Here is a 17713-nt window from a genome sequence, read left to right as displayed (position 1 = left end):
CCGCCACTGATATATATATATATATATATATATATATATATATATATATATATATATATATATATATATATATATATATATATATATATATATATATATATATATATATATATATATATATGAGAGAGATACTGTGTGTGTGTGCAACATTTACATTTATTTGGTATGGGTCATCGTGATGTGTGTGTGTGGCACAAAGCCACACTAGGAATAAAACCATTTGAGGGAAATGCAATTTCTTTTTTTAAATATTAGCTGACCTCATTCCACTTTTGATATATAGATTGATTTTTATTACAATTTACGCAAAGGTATTTTTAAATTGGAAAAGAATTGGAAACATTTTGTTTCACAAAGCATTTGAAATATAATGAAAAAGTGTGGCGTCATACTTTCCAAAAGTAAGAACCCCGTCCATTCGCCAAAAGGTCTGTAAAAGCCTCGTCCCCTTCAGTAATGCAGCGTTAGGCAACATTATTTAAGGTTTATGGTCCATAATCAGCCTCATAATAGGCCTGTGGTATCCTTGATACTTCCGGGGGCGGTGGGCGATGGTTAAAGTACATATTTTCTAAATAAGTTTAATCTTTTCTATTTCGTCGAAGGCCGAAGGGTGGGGGCGTTGGTCTTACTTTTCGGGACATTGCTCATTCTCTCCCCCCCCCCCCAGAATGCAGATGCCTGAAAGAAACACTGGAAAGTCTAATAGACATTGCTAAATGTGTGTTGATGCTTTTAAGAGGTAGCCAAAGTCGAAATTGAGGAGCTATTAAAAATTACGTCGGATTGGAAATTTAGCCCAAATTATGTATGATCCGCTTTTGTGTGTAGCTGACCGACCATGACTGATTTTTAAGGCGTACTTCTCCAAAATAAGTCTTTACCAAATAGTCTTATATTATACTGAAAGGCATTAGCATTGCAATAATAGTTCTTTCCTTTCGCGGAATGAAGTAGTTTCGCATTCAGATAAGTGTTTACCCTGCCATGGTAAGTAGCATAGTAATTTAGTAGTTAGATCTAGGAAATATCTATAATCGAGTTCGATGTAGCATAAGGCAGCAGTAGCATTTTTTTAAAGAAAAAAAATTCTATATAAAAATCAACTGGAAGCCCTTTCCATTTGTTTTCTTTTCTTTTTTAGGTTAATAGCCTACACATTTTTATACCTTTTGATTTATAAGCATAATTATTTCTAACGCAATGGACAGGGGAGATAAGTTTGCTGACATAAGGTTATTTGCATCAAACGTATATTTCGTTTACAACATATTTATGGATAATACAAGACATGAACATTTTCGAAGATGAGCAATAACATCTTTTATCGTTTACAGTTATTAAATTTAATGATGAAATTACAAAAATATTGATTTGGCCTATTAACTAGGTCATTCTCTCGATCTGGGTACGGGGGTATCCCAGAATTCCTTTTGACTGTGGAACGGAAGTGAAAGACCCAGGGGATTCCCTTTCACTCGTTTTCAATGGGATGAAAATTCAAGCTTTGTTCGAATATTCCAATAATTTTAGGCAGAATTCATGTGTAAATGATGTTTGCATTCTTGTACCATATATTGATGTAACAATTAGCTGTTTTGGAAGTCATATGTAGGTACTTCTCGCAAGAATGAAATGTGACCTAAAACAATCGATCTTTGCCGACTACGTTTCTGCCCTCGCATTCTCGTTAAGACAAGTTTACTGTGGTGTGTAGTTAAGTAGTTAAGATCTTGATGCTTGAAAGCAGCATACTAGATCTACCTTCGGTGTTAAGTATTAATGTAATTCTTGAATTTTTTCTATTGTGTTTTGTGTGTTTATTATGTAATAGTGTGAACTGTTGAATGAATGAGTCGTTTTACTCAGTTCTGAGTTTTACAGTTGTACCGGATTCTTCAGGTCTCAGGTCTACTCTGACTCCATCAACCAAGTTAATGAAGTTTCTCTACTTTATTAAATATTATTAATGCTAAAATAATGAAAATATAGATTCTAGTTTATTGATCAAGATCATTGTGTTTGAGTTCATGCTGATTTCTTAGCATTACCTGACAGTGCTGCTTTATCTCCTTTTTACTTGACAATCTGCATCATGACATGTTCTAGTCTAGATCTAGATTTTCTAGATTCTAGTCTAGAATTTAGTCTTTAAGCACATCAAGGCTCAACACTAGATCTAGTCACTACTGAGGGTGAGTAGTAGATCTACTAGTAGACATAGAACAGCAGTACTTCACTGCATTAAACTAGAAACCTACATTTATTTAGCTGAACTTTATTATCCTCAGTGAACTACCACTAAACACATTTTATAGGCCTATATTGTTTTAGTATTTTGAGGCCTAGTCATTTGTCACTAGGCTAACCAAACAATCTTTCTTTTTTTGTCAGCCTAGCCTAGGCAAATTATATCTATGTAGGCTACGTATTACCTTTTCCCATAGCATTCACTTTGCTAAATGCAATCCTCGAGTATAGCCTTGAATCACAATGGGTGAGAATTGGACCTACCATTAAAATCACAGTTTGTAAAACTGATTAGGTCTAGATCTAATACAACCTTAGCCTAAGCTACATCACATAAATTAAGTTGTAGGCCTATAGTAATTTGTTAATCTATGTCTAGATTTTTATCACTCATCATATTTCGAAATATTGTTTAAGCTTAGCCTATAGAAATGAGGTTGAATATGGTCAATACATGCGTAATCTAAAAATACTTTAGATTTTCTAGCCTGGTTTTTTTTTTTTAGAGTGATAAGCCTATGTAAGATGGATAAATTTCAGTTGAGTGTTTTCTTTACTTTCACTAACACACGACAATAGTTTTTATGTAATGTGAGTGAGGTGATAAGGGAAAGTGTTTCATTTAGTTCTAGAACAACTTAAACAAAGTGGTTTTCTTGTTTTTTAATTGGAATTTAATAAATAAAATTTGCATTTCATTCATTAGTTTGCAGTTTGTTCATATTTTATTGTGGGTGTGTTTTTTATGTTTTTAAATAGTGAGCAGGTTTTTTTGCATTATTGACAAATTACCTCTGTCAGTAGTGTTATGGGCCTTATGCAGATCGAGACTGGTCGATTTCTATATACTGTATTTTGAATAACTGCAATGGCTAACATTTATTCTGTATAACTTCCAACCTACATGATTAAGACAGCAACTTTTCTCTATTTCTGTTACCAGAATTGATTTATTTTTTATCACAGATTTAAAAAATGCAGTTGAGCTCTGCTGTACACCCTTGATTTTAGTTGGTCCATTTGAAAATTTTCCTTTTCTGTTTATTCCCCCAGATATCTTTTGATTAAACATGGAGGAAGTTACAGACCTTGTTGACCCGGTAACTGGCACAACAGAAGCTTTGGCAACGGACATTATGCCAGATTCTTTAGAATCTTTTCTCAGTGAACAGAAAGAGAAGCCAAGAGAGTTAAAAATGATAGAAAGTGATATTTTAGAGTTGGCCAACACCGTTGGGGAAGAGATGGAGGAGAATTCTGTGGATGAGGCCAGTTTGGCCACTGACCTGGCATTTTTAGCTAGCGCTGAAGCTAAAGAGACTACTGGGGATGAAGATGATCCTGGCCTTTCCTTTCTTGTGGGGGAGGGGAAGATTGATGTCAATAATGATGATCTAGCATTTCTTGAGGAGCAAGATCTTTCAGAAGGCAGCTATACAGAGGAAGAGGATGAAAATACAGAATATGAATCGGAAGAAACTGAAGAAGAGGAGGAGGGAGAAGAAGAAGAGAATGAAGATAATGATGCAACAGAAGGGGAGGATAATACTGAGGAGGATGAGAAGAAAAATGATATGGAAGAAGATGGTGTGTTTGGACAAGTTTCATTTTATGATGAAGAATCTGCTTCAAGTAATTCTTTAGATGTTGGAAAACAAAAACAAAAGAAAATTGACAAAAAGGCTAAAAAGTCTAAAGGTAAAAAGCGTAAAATGAGTTTTCCTGACAAAGGGAGAAAGAAGGCTAGAAAGAAGAGAAAGCTGAAAAGGAAGAAGTCTAAAAATGATGACGATGATGATGATGAACCAGATGACAAGCTACTCAAAAGTGGAACAACACTAATGAGGAGAAAGAACATTAGGTCTGTAACATTTTCCTATTTAGTTATTTGGTCTTGGAAGATCACAATTTATCATATTTACATTAAATAGTATATTATTCAAGGTTTATCTTCAAACTTTATAAAGTTCAAAAGTTACTTTACCATTTTGTTCTGTTTGCATTAATGTTGATAATGCCAACAAGCTGGTTGTATGTACTGCAAACAAAAACCTATTACGCTCCAAATTTGATTAAATGTAACTTGGGTAATGAATTCACAGATCTATTCTCAAAGAAAAAGACTTGGACAAGGATATGCTTTCAGCTCAGAATGAAGAGTTGGAGCGTCAGAAACGTTTAATGGAGCTGAAGAAGTCTCTGCTGCGTGAAAATGCTGCTGCCGGAGCTGCGGCCGCTGCTGCCAAAGCTGCTGCAGCGGCTGCTTCCAGTGCGGCTGCCTCTGCATCAACTTCTGTCAAAACTGCTACTGCCTCTACTGGCACATCAACACCAAAGGAAAAAGATTCTCAGTTAAAGTCCTTACTGCAAGGTATGGTTTTGAGTCTTCAGGAAATGTTTGTTAAACCATAGGCTGACTTAAATACTAAGGCTAAAAATATTCTCATATGATTATGTAGTTTAGATTGCCATTCCTGATGCAGTTTTATTTTTCGTCAGTGTTATCTTAATTTTCTTAATGTCTGAATTTTAATAATTTATATTATATATTATAATTTATATTTTCTTTTTTTTTTTTTAAATAGAAGCATAATTTTAAAATATGTATATAAATATATTTTTAACATGTTTATAGTTGCTGAGGAAGAGGCAGAGAAGGAAGCAGAAAGCAAAGAGAGAAAGCTCTTGGATAAAGAAGTTGTGAAAGTTAAAAAAGAGACCAGAGAAACTTCACCACCCTCAGGTTTTAGTATTTTATTTTGTCATTAATAACATACAAATGAGTGTTCTTCTGAATGATTGTAACACATTTTGTTTTTAACATAAACATGAAATTTCCTTTTCTTATTTCTAGATGTGATCACGTTGAGCAGTGAGTCTGAGGACTCTGATGATTATGATGAAGATGATTCAGATGAAGTAGTTATGGTTCCTAGTGATGAAGGTGAAGAAGATGATGAAGACCCAGAGGATGTCAACAATGGAGGAGCACACATAGATGATGCTTTAAACCTTCCTGATCCTGATGGCAGGGTCAAGGTCAATATAGGACATCCCCCTGATGACCCAGATATATATCTGGCTGCACAAATTGCACAAGCTATCAAGCCACATCAGGTATGGATGTTAAAAATCTTTTGCTGTTTACCTTTGAAATTATCGTATCCTTATTTTTTAGCACTAAAGAAAATAAAATCGTGACATTAAATTAATGATGAAAATTTTTCTTATAAAATTAATAAGATTGTAGTTGAACTTCTTTGATAATTAAATTTTATAAATATATATTATCTTGATCAAATGTTTTTAGGGTCTTGTAAAAATGTTGATTTAGATGTATATTATTGAGTACATTTTTGTTAGATTGGTGGAGTGCGGTTTCTTTATGATAACATGGTGGAGTCACTAGAGAGATTCAGAACCACTCCAGGATTTGGTTGTATACTTGCCCACAGTATGGGTTTAGGAAAAACAATTCAGGTAAATAACAGGCTCATAACTTCTATATTCCATTAGTATTTTAATTGCTAACCATTAGAGCATTGGCTGATACAGTATTTTTTTGAAAAAAAAAAATATTTTTTTTCAGCTTTAGTAATTAAAAAAATAATTTCTAATCATACATTTTACAGCTAATATCTTTCATCGACATTTTCCTGCGCTGCACTGGAGGTAAGCTGGTTCTGTGTATAGTACCTATCAATACTCTACAAAACTGGCTGGCTGAGTTTAACTATTGGCTGCCACCTAAAGAGAAGCTTCACCCTGATGATAACCTGACTCAGAGCAGGACTTTCCAGATCTATATTATCAATGACAGTTTAAAAACTACAGCTGCCAGAGCTTCAGTAGTAGGTGAGACATGTGCACAGCACTTTTATGCTTTAAAACATACAACTGAGGTTTCTGCATCACTTAGATAAGGTTCTTTGGGGGGAAATTTTTTTTTTTTTTAAAGTTGTTTACATTTTATTTATAAAAATTCTTTGTAGGAAAATGGAAAGAAACCGGAGGGGTGCTATTGATGGGGTATGAAATGTTTAGACTTTTGTCATCTAAAAAAGTCGCTCCAAGTAAAGCCAAAAGCAGGTCAAAGAAGCCAGTAAAACCTGAAGTTATAGATGTTGAAGAAGAGGATAAAAATAAAACCCTCATGATTGGTTAGTATTCTACTATTGCAATTTATGTATTTTCATATCGAGCCTAATTGTTGAGTAGTTTTCAGTTTAGTTTAATTCTACGCTCATAATTTCATTCCATCGTAATAATTCTTAACCATTTTATTCCAGATATGCATGGAGTTTTAGTCGACCCTGGTCCTGATTTAGTTGTGTGTGATGAGGGCCATCGAATCAAAAACAGTAGTGCTGCAATATCTCAGTCACTCAAAAATATAAAAACAAGGTAAGAATGGTTTTTATTCTTTCACCTAATAGACTAATAAATTTTGCTCACAGTACACTGTTGCATAAAATAAAAATAGTATTTTAAATATTATTAAAAATAAGCCTGCATGTTTTCTGCTTATTTTTAAGTAAGTATTCTCATATGAGATTATCATGAACACTTTTAAAAAAATATTACCCAGAGGTAATAAATAAAATGGTTGGCCATAAATACAACATGCCTTCAGTTTTTCTACATTTATTCAATATTAATGCAATTTGGACTATTTTTTTTAATAGGCGTCGTGTTGTGTTAACTGGTTATCCACTACAAAATAATTTAATGGAATACTGGTGCATGGTAGACTTTGTGAGACCCAACTTCCTTGGTACCAAAACTGAATTCAGCAATATGTTTGAGCGCCCTATAATGAACGGCCAGTGTATGGATAGTACAAATTCAGATAAGAAAATAATGAGACACCGCTCCTATGTCCTACACAATTTACTTGAGGGTTTTGTACAAAGGTAAGTTGCATATCTACCTAATATAAAATGACACTGTAGAATTTTAAGTAATTTATTGTTGAGGGAATTTTATCTGCCCTATAGATAGTGAGGTCATAAAGGGGAACTTAATTTCATTGAGGGCTTTTTTTTTTCAGGCGTGGTCACACAGTGCTTCAGCTTAGCCTGCCACCAAAAACAGAGCATGTTTTCCTTGTCCGCCTGAGTCCAATACAACACAAAATCTACTGTGAATTTATGAATGCCATATCGGAGTCTGGTCTTTGTTCTTGGGCTAATAACAACCCTCTCAAAGCTTTTGCTGTCTGTTGTAAGGTAAGGTCTCCATTTCCATTGCAAAATATTTTTAATTATAACTTTTTGTGTGTAATTTTACCCAAAATATTTAAATTAAAATTTTACAGTTTAATTCTGAAACGTATCTGCTCAAGTTTTTATATTTACTCAAATAAATTATGTTTTCTGTCTCTGTTGATTTTTAAATACTTACAGTCAGTCAAAATGGATCCATGATTTTCACTCTGGTTTAATTGCTGTCTTGTTTTAGATATGGAACCATCCTGATATATTATATGATGTCCTGACCCAACACATCGCAGACAAGGATAATGACCTTGATATTGATACTGGTGAGGGTGGCACAAACAAAAAGAAAAAGGTCCCAGGTCTAACCAAAGCTGCGTCTACACTGTCATTGTCTTCTGTTGATTCAGCTGCCACCTCTACACTAACACCTTCAGCCTCCACTGCTTCCTTGGGCTCAATGGCATCTGAGGGTGGAAATGATAAAAATCCTATAGTTTATGACTGGGTGAGAACTACTTTTTTTTTTTTAAATTTAATTTATAAATTAACTGTTAAAATGAAGAAAAAATGATTAAAACATAAGTTAATGTGAATTCAATTTGGTTTTTTTTTTTTTATATATAATTATTGATTCTTTGCTAGAAATAGATCATGAAGCAGATCTTAAATATTTAAAAATGGGTTGTTGTTTACAAAATTGTTTTTTTTTCTTTCAGGCTGAACCTTTGATGAAAGACTATGTTGCTGGTCTCCTAGAAAACAGTGGCAAGTTTATGATAATGAACTCCATTGTAGAAGAATGTCTAGCTGTTGGTGATAAGGTTCTGATATTTAGGTACACAATGTTTCATTATAAATTCATTGCCTTAACTGTAGAGCACTATTTTAATGTAAATTTTGTGTGTTGATATTTCTGATCGCAGTTGTTCTTGCAGTTTGGAAAATCTTGATTTATATATCATTCATTTTTCCATAGTCAAAGTTTGCTGACGTTAAATAAAATAGAAGAGTTCATGGGCAAGTTAAAGGTTCCCAGACCTGAGATTATGGAGAACTGGCAACGCAACAAAACATATTTCAGTAAGTTACTGTCTTTTTCCAGACTACTTAAAATTAATGCCATTTTATAAATTTTATTCTGATTAATTGTTACCAAGTATATTAAATGTATCATCTGAACTAATTTTAATATTGTGTTTCTAGGACTGGATGGAAGTACATCAGCCCAAGATAGAGAGAAGCTTATCAATCAGTTTAATGATCCAGAAAGCAATATTTGGGTTTTTCTTCTCTCAACCAAGTAAGTGTTGTTGTTTTTTACAGCTCTTGACATCCAATAATTTAAATAAAAAACACTTGTTTTATACCCCTAGACATGCTACCTAGTTTGCTGGATTCAGGAAAAACATCTTTGAGTGTTGATAATTTTTAAAGCTTGAAAATAACTAAATATTAATTTACAAACCACGCAACAGAAATGGGGGTGGCCTACTAACTCAGTATGTTTTATATCAAACACTTTAAATCTAGAAATCAGTCCTAAATGTGTGCTAGCAAGTCGTGGACCTAGAAATTATGCACCATTATCTCACTAGTCATTTCTGCTTTATTTAATTGTAGTTAAATTTAAAGTTAACTCACAATTACATACTGTCTGTTTTTCAGAGCTGGGTGCCTAGGAATCAATTTAGTTGCTGCTAACCGTGTCATTGTTGTTGATGCCTCTTGGAACCCATGTCATGATTGCCAGGCTATTTGCCGTGTGTACAGATTTGGTCAGATGAAAAACTCATACGTCTACAGACTTATAACAGAAAACACACTAGAAAAGAGGATCTATGATCGACAAATCAACAAGCAGGGAATGTCTGGTATGTAAACTTAATATACATCTTGCAAGTTTTCTGTTAAACTATCACATTTCTTGTATTTTACACCAAGTATTTTTTTTTTTGTTCGTTCTTTGTCAAATACATAGATAATAACATTGATTGATTTTTCAACACAGACAGGATTATTGATGACATGAACCCAGAAAACAAACTAACACGCAGACAAGTGGAGAATTTGCTTGATTTTGAGGTTAGTGTTCAGTTTGAAATTTTAATACTGTCCATAAAATAAAAAATACATGTGCATCATGTTTCACTTTCCAGTGTTTAATAAATCTTTTGCTTCATAAATGATTGCAGGACCAGGAGTATCCACTTGTAGATTTCTCTACAGCTTCCACCAAATACAGCCATGATACAGTCTTAGTCAATGTTCTAGAAAAACATGGAAAGTGGCTGACTAAGGTATATATTTTTTAAACTTTGTCTCTCATTAATATAACATTCAACTCTTTACATGTACTGATCAGTTTTTTATGGTTTCAGCAACCATTTACACATGAGTCACTGCTGATTGATCGCAAGGAGCTGAGATTGTCTAAACGTGAGAAAAGGCTGGCCAAAGAGGGTTATGCAAGGGATAAGAGAATGAATGTGACATACACACGACCAACGTATGCAGCATATTACCCACAACCTGGAGGGCTGCCCAGCAGATTGCCCTTAAATAGCAGATACAAGTATGTTATAATTTAACAGAAAAATACTAGATCAGTTTGTATGAAATGTTTCTAATATTTAAATGTTTTCTTAAAAATCTGTTGTATAAATTAAGCATTAGTCTAGTTTTTAATTGAAATAGTTTTTTAAATAGACAAAAGATTTTTTTGTTTTGTTTGAACAGCAGTTAATGTTGGTATTCTATTTTTTTAAGCTATGCTGCATTCAGACGTGGCCCCATTGTCCGCCCCATCGCCAGTGTTCGCCCCATGATAGCCGCTAATGTTCAAAATGGTGGTGAGAAAATCAAACAATTTGGTGGTCAGCCCTTAAGGCCAGGAGTGACCATCCATCAGGTCATCACAACAACAGGTTTGTATTAAATTTTTCCCCTACCTTTGATGTCAGATTTTAAAACTATCTGAATGATGCATTAGTCAAGCATTTTTGACAAAAGCCATTGTGTTTCCAGATATTGTTTTGCCTGGGACAAACACAGGCACACAAGCTGGTGCGTCTGTTAACAATAAAATAGGAGCAGGTGAAAAAATTTTAGTCATCAAGACTCCCAAAGGTGTGTACATCAGAACTAATGATGGGAAGATGTTTGCTGTGAGGTCAAAGACGGGGGCAGGCCTGACCGACATTGGGGGAACATCAGGTGTGACCACCACGACAGCCACAACTACATTCACTTCTGCTGGTGGGAATCAAGGTAATATCTTATTGAATGACCCTAATCTTAACAGGTCAAATAACTTCGTTAACTGAACCGGAAGTCTGAAGTCTATTTTGAATCAGATTTTTATAAATTGTGCTGTAAAAAATTTTGAGAGAATAGCTTTATTTTTAAAAACCACTAGCAGCCAATTTTATATTTAAAAACACTTCATTTATCTAAGCATAATGTGATCAATAAATTACGACATATAAAAGTATAAATAAATTTTCAGATAGAAAATATAAAACATTTTCTTATATCCATTAGTACCCTCAGAGTAAGATTCTATCGTGAATTTCTGAATAATTAGTGTGGGGCTGTGTGATTTGTTTTGGGTGATTATTTATCAGGCAGTTTTAGAGAAAACATATTTGGTAGTTATTTTTAAAATTAGTGGCAGACTAATCATAGTGGCTTACAAGTGATCTTCAAAACTTTAATTTCCTAACAAATTGGTTTTAAAGGAAAAGAAAGTGGAACACTTCTACTTCCATTTAGCTGAGTTTAGTCATCTCAAAACATTGTAATTTTAACTATAAATAGTATAGCAATTCAGGACAAAACAGTAACAGGTTTAGTTGCTGAAACCCACAAAATAATCATATAATTACCCTACACTTTATTTTTTAATACTTTTAAAAACCACATATGTATTCAGGCACTACTTTGTGTAGCATTTAGCTTTATTGAGACTATGGGTCAAACATTTATAACATGTTTATTTAAAGACATTATTTCTGTAGGATAATTTGTGTTGTACCCCATTGTTATATTTATGAAACTTTTTTTTTTCTCCTCAGTGTTTATAACTCCCAGTATGAACATAGGTGCTGGTGGTAAAAAACCACCTATCATTATTGTAAGCAACAAGAAAGGAATGCCCATTACCATGACTAGAGGAGGTAGCATCATACGTACTTTACCTTATGGAACTACTAATATTTTGAACTCTTTAAAACCTTCCATTTTGAGAACAGGTTAGTTTATACCTAACATCGATGGAGTGATCCCAAATATTGTGATCAAAATTATTTTTCAATGGTTATAATCCCATATGCAATTTATTTTTAGGTATAAATAAATCTGGTGACAGCACAGTACTGACAGCTAGCAACGCTATTAAATCCTCTGCTTCTACTTCAACGGGAGAAAAGGTGACCTCCCTGGCTGATTTGATTGCCAGCGAAGACGAGGACTCTAAAGGTAGTGGTGAAAAGAAGATGAGTGACGGCTCCACCCAGGCTGAAGAATCTCCCCCCAAGAGACCTGTCATTGTCCTCCCATCCCTGGCTGTCAGAACACCCAGGCCACTGTCCAGTATCCAGTCCTCCACCATAGCCACAACCTCACCTGGCGGTGGAACTGTGGTCATCATGCCCACAAAACCAGTCGTTTCCATGGGAACTAAAAGAGCCCCGAAAAATCCACGTCCCAGAAAGAAGGCCACAAGTAAGGACAGCCCTTCTCCCAGCACCGTGGAAGAAATCAGGGTTGGGCCAACAACCAAACAGAAAGGAGTGAGCCTGCTCTCTAATATGAGTGTGGCGTCCACCACTAGCACACCCTCTGCTAGTGCCTCGGGAACCATAACCTCTGCTTCCACTGCTACATCACCTAGCTCAGCAGCAGCTTCAAGTAAGTCATTTTGGTGTTCAGCACATTTTATTACACTTGTGTTTATTCCTTTTACATTTCAGCTTTTTGTAACAAACTATAGGGGGGGGGGGCTATTATTGTTTATTCAATTGCATAGTCATGCTGTGTAACCTGTTCTTTTTCATGTTATTCTTTTTTATAATTATAAGCGATGATCAATTCTTTTATTAAACCGTCATGATTTCTATTTCCAGACCCAATACCAAGTACAACAACACAGGCCCAGACACCAACTTCTTCTGGTCCACCTGTCCAGACCACACCAGAATCTCAGCCCAAGGCACCAGCACATTCATCTGCATTCCCAGACCTCAACAGCATGTGGCAAAGCAATTTTGGTGCCTCATCCTCCCAAAACCCACCCAGTGCTCCTGTAAGCACCAACAGCTACAGTGGAGGCATGATGATGCCCAACTCAACACCTGCGCCAATGTCCGCTGGTCAAGAAAATAGCAACATTGACAGCAGTTCAAATAGTTCAAATCAAAATATTATGACTGGGTCCAATCAAATTGGCAACTTCAACAGTTCTCACAACACAACCAATCAAGGATACAACAGCATGAACAATCCATACATGACAAGTAATATGAGCCCTTACGGTATGGGCCCCCCTCCGTCAATGATCGGGCAAGGGCTGGGATCAATGCAGCATCATATGCCACCTTATATGCATTCAGGCTTCATGCCCTCACCTCCTGGATCATTTAGTCAAAGTTTGCCCCCTCCACCATCAGATCCAGTGTCTAACCCATCTCACCAGGGCAGTATGTACGGCTCATCTAATTCTCAGTTCTCATCCTTTGGCCACAGCCAACAAAACCCTCCACCTTTTGGCGCCAGTGGCAGTAACTTCCAGGTCCCAAGCAACTCCACGCCATTCGGGTTCGGCTCAGAGATGAGTGGGATGAACTATGGTGCCCCGCCCACGACGTCATCTTCATTTATGTCTCAATCGCAGGGAGAGCAGAACTACCCACCAGCGCCAAACTTCCACCAGAATACTAGTCCTGCGTTTGGAATGGATGGCCCCAGCGAGTCGTTCCCCTCACAGTCCTCATCTCACACATCCACCACTCCCAATTACCAAGACTCAGGTTTATCGGCCATTGGAAGGAATAGTAGGGATAACAGTCCTTTCTCGCTGACTCTGTTAGGGTCAGAATCTAACACCCCTGGCCACTCAAAGTCCAGCAAACCATCATCACAGCGCCCCAAAACGAGCTCCTCCTCCTCCAAGAAGAGCAAGGTTATTCCTCCAGTCAGCTCTGGCACCAGCAGTCCAAACGTGAACAAACCTCAGAGCAACCCGAACAAACCTCGAGGGAGCAGCAACAAAACCCCATCCCCTGCACCAAGCCCCAGGCATACAACACACACGCCAGAAAACAGTAAAAGTTTCATGGATCTTTCTAACAGTCGACCATCTCATGGTGTCAGCAATAATACATCTCAGCCGTTTGCTTCAAGCGCTAGCAGTAGCTCTCAGGCATATCCTAGCAGTAGTGGTAGCTCCCAGCCGTACCCCTCCAGCCTCAGCCAGGATGTGGAAAGCATGAGCAACAGCATGAACTTCCCTAGCTTTGACTCAAATTCTGGTCTTGGTGGATTTAGCAGTTACCATGGGCCGAATGTAAACAGCAGCCTGTCTAGTGGGCTGCTGGGCCATTCTTTAGGAAGTGACATTGGTATGGGGGGAAGTGCTTTCCGAGCCCATCAAAGTCCTGCCAATCCGCAACCATTTAGACTGGATGGAACAGGTGGAATTAGCAGCATGGGAAACTCTGGTCTAAATTACAATAGTAGTATGAGTGCATTTAGTAGTCCTAGTGGGCTAGGCAGTGCTGGTGGCTATGGAAACGCTTCAAGCTTTGGAGGTTTTGGGTCTGGATACGGAGGTGGATCCACCCTTCCATTTTCATCTGCGCCAATCATGCCTCCACCACAGTCCATGATGGGTTACTCACAAACACCTCTGGGCTATCCTGGCATGTCACCTCTAATGATGGGTGGCCCTGCACCACCTGGGCCCCCACCTATGGGTAGCCCTATGTGGCCCATGATGCCATCCTCAATGATGGGGGGTGGGTATGGATACCCACCACACCCATCAAGTATGGGATTCTCTAGCTCTATAGATGGACAAGGGTTTGGTCATTTAGCTCCTGGACCAAATAACTAGTTAACTTAAATCTGACCATTTACTAGATGTTACCAAAGATAACTGAATTCCTTGTTTCAAGTGTTTTCTAGATATTGTTAAATGTAATCAAAGTGATCTTGTGTAGATGTCTACATCCCTGTCAGCCTGGACCAGATCAAGCAGTACATATCTCCACTGAAGAGATCCTCTCTGCCCTTTTCAAGTGATGTGTTGTGAGTCGTTTCAAGTATTTCAAACATCCTCAGTCAATCTTTCATCAAAGGTTTTGTCTCATGACAGATGCTGGATTATTATTCTATGAACTAAACTGTATATTAGTTTTATGTATTTCAAAAATCATAATCATATACAATTAGTCTTTGACACTTTCTTATAACTTATCTTTTTTTATGTACATAATGTGGGAGAAAATATCCCACTTGCGTTTGTAGTTTTTTGTACAATAATTTTTCCTGATTTAAGCTGTTATTTTAAAGAAAATTGAAGCTGACATTGTGTTTTTCATGCTTAGGTAAATTTATTTAATTTGTAACAGTTTGATTTATATGTTTTATATGATTATTTACATAAAGGTTCTAGCACTTATTTACAGTAAGGTTTGTACTTGTCTAAATATTTATAGAATACTAGTACATGGGCAAATCCATTGTCCTAATCTACAGACCAATAATTTTATTGTAGTCAAATTATTTTAGCAGTCAGTATTTGGTCTGCCAAAATTTCATCATCAGCTTTATATACACAAATGTCGTTCACTGTGATAAGAAAATGTAATTGAATGGCATTAGATAAAACTTGTATTATATTCTGGATGTCAAATTTCTATTAGAATCTCACTTCATTGCTTGTGGCTTTTAACCCAAATATAAATTTTAATTTAGAAAGTACATTTTCAGCTTTTCTAAAGTTCATTCATTGAATTTTTAAATTCAGAAAACATTCTACATGTTTTTAATTTGAGATACTTCTAAGTTTTAAAAATATAAAATAGTTTGTAAGTAACAATTTAAAAAAAAAACTTGTACTTGATTGTTGATTTATTTTTTATTATTTATTTTTTTGCACAAAATTTATTTCCTGGCCAATGAATAATTGCCCTTTCTAAGTTGCAAACATGAGAATGACTAACTGCATTTGGGTATAAATGTTCAGTATATTTCTTGCTTGCATTTTTGTATATAAAAGATACATTGAAGTGTGTAACTTTTAAGACTAGATATAAACTGTAATGTAAATATAAACAGTACATGTCTATGTTACCTAAATAATAAATGAATTTGTAAAAGATTATGCCATAAAAATTGACAATTAAACATCCCAGCTTATTTTGATGTTCCTCAGTAGTCACATTTAATGTTAATTCACTTTCTGTGCATGCATAAAATATCAAGTGTGTAACTTTTAGGGAACCAAAGTGGTAAGATTTTTTTTTTACATTTCAAATTTTTGGCATCAGTATAACTTTAAAAGCCTTGGGTTGTGTTATGTTAAAAAAAAATCTCTTAACATTTTCATAACAGACATACATCAAAACAATGTATTAGCATCAAAATCTTTTGGATTTTAATTTAGCATTCTTTAAATTTTGCTAAATGATTGCTTATATATTTTACTGAAAGCAAATTGTCTTCAAAAGATATGTCTTATTTTATTATACTTGTAACATTTAAGAAAATGCAATCTTTTGTATAAAAAATACTTAAGTTGTTTTTGGTCTGATATTTCTAGTCATAATAATGTTATCAATATGTTGTGCTTATCTAAATTTCTTGAACACTGTTTAGGGATGTTGAATTCTTTTTGAAAACAAAAGAATCATTTGAATGATAAAGAGCACAGAACAATAAAACAAGATGTAATGTTATACATTTTTCCCTCTATAAAAACAGTATGGAGCAAATCTACTTAATTATGAGTGTTTTAGGGTAGGGGCCCCTTGACATTAATAGAAAATATATTTTGCATAGTAATTTTTAAAATACGTTTTAAAAATAAGTGATGTGAAATTTGTTTTTAAAAAACTGCTTTTGTTAAAGTAGTGTGACATATCCAAAAAAAATTTTGAGCACCTCGTTCGTCATAGCAGCTTGAGGGTTAATCCAATCAAGCTGTATTCGGTGACGTTGTACATTGTGTTTATACAATAGTGAGCATCTTTCTTAGCTGCAAAACACACACATTACTGCTACTTGGTTCAACTCCTGCGTTAGTATTTCAACAATTCTCTGTGAATACGGTGGCGATGATAATTTGTTTTTAACAGAATTTTTTTGTCACTTTAAAGATGTAAATTACATATTTTTCTTGTATAAAAACCAATGTATGCTGTTAATTGCTTTAGATGCATTAGAATAAAACCTAAAGATCTGATATTTTTTTCCCTAGCTTGTTTTAAAAAAAAATTAATTTTTCAAAATCTTTTTGAATTATCTATAAGGCTACTGATTTCATATTTTGGATTAATGTGTATAGTTGTTAGCATATGTCATATAAAAAATCATATCTATTTACTTCGGTAAACCATTTTATCTATTGCTTTATGTGTAATAAGTAAAATGAGATTATTAGTAAGTGTGTCACCTCTTGTATGTAAGTGTCTTTTTGTTTTCATTCATCAGCAGTATAACAAGCTATGTGTTGAAGAGAGCTGGATCGATTTTTAAGTTTTTCTTTTCTTCAAATAACAGTATTCTATTTTAACTCATGTTTTGTATCTATACTTTCATATATAGTTTTTTTTTCTTTCAATAATTGAAACTGTTCATGCAATTTCTCCAATATCTTGTCTGTGTCCAGATTGTGTAAGAAATTTCTTCCATAACTCTGTGTTGTCTTAGGTGTTGTAAACTGTGTGATCACAGTCATTTCCTCTATATTATTTTTATGTTGTTTTATTATATTCAGACCAGTCTTCTTTTTTTTTTATTATAAACATGAGGAGGAAAAAAACTGCCATTAAAATATGTGTGTGGTCAAAGGTCAACCAATAAAAATATAGAATCATTTATAGAATATTTCATTTTTTTTTTTTGTAAACTATTGTTTAGTCATATTTCAAATACTGACATCACCTGGCATTTTAGAATACAGGGCATGATTTGGTCTCTAAATACATTTTTTTTCTGCCAATATTACCATAATGTCATTATTA

The 17713-nt window shown here is 34.9% G+C and overlaps 1 protein-coding gene across 8 annotated transcripts; it reads left to right on the top strand.

Annotated features, from left to right (window-relative positions):
• Window positions 1-1441: 1441 nt before the first annotated feature.
• On the top strand, window positions 1442-17567 carry LOC131956948 (helicase ARIP4). Of its 8 annotated transcripts, none has more exons than XM_059321588.1 (24): window positions 1442-1546; window positions 3304-4111; window positions 4353-4621; window positions 4886-4993; window positions 5105-5367; window positions 5614-5730; window positions 5883-6105; window positions 6243-6410; window positions 6540-6654; window positions 6936-7163; window positions 7301-7478; window positions 7711-7974; window positions 8186-8304; window positions 8446-8549; window positions 8673-8769; window positions 9135-9340; window positions 9478-9551; window positions 9662-9766; window positions 9848-10041; window positions 10236-10393; window positions 10479-10736; window positions 11543-11719; window positions 11814-12377; window positions 12593-17567. In XM_059321588.1, the coding sequence occupies exons 2-24, from the start codon at window positions 3321-3323 to the stop codon at window positions 14578-14580; spliced, it is 6768 nt and encodes a 2255-aa protein (XP_059177571.1). In that variant the 5' UTR covers window positions 1442-1546; window positions 3304-3320; the 3' UTR covers window positions 14581-17567. The 8 variants fall into 8 exon arrangements, with proteins under 8 accessions (XP_059177571.1, XP_059177573.1, XP_059177574.1 ...); XM_059321590.1 differs by having other exon boundaries at window positions 1442-1611; XM_059321591.1 differs by having other exon boundaries at window positions 1442-1615.
• Window positions 17568-17713: the final 146 nt, after the last annotated feature.

The sequence above is a fragment of the Physella acuta genome, unplaced genomic scaffold, assembly GCF_028476545.2.
Source record: "Physella acuta isolate Inbredline_101_S28 unplaced genomic scaffold, ASM2847654v3 ptg001189l, whole genome shotgun sequence".
In the NCBI taxonomy this organism is placed as follows: Eukaryota; Metazoa; Mollusca; class Gastropoda; family Physidae; genus Physella; species Physella acuta.
Note: the sequence above shows the minus strand (reverse complement) of the source record. Positions and strands in the feature narration are given on the sequence as shown.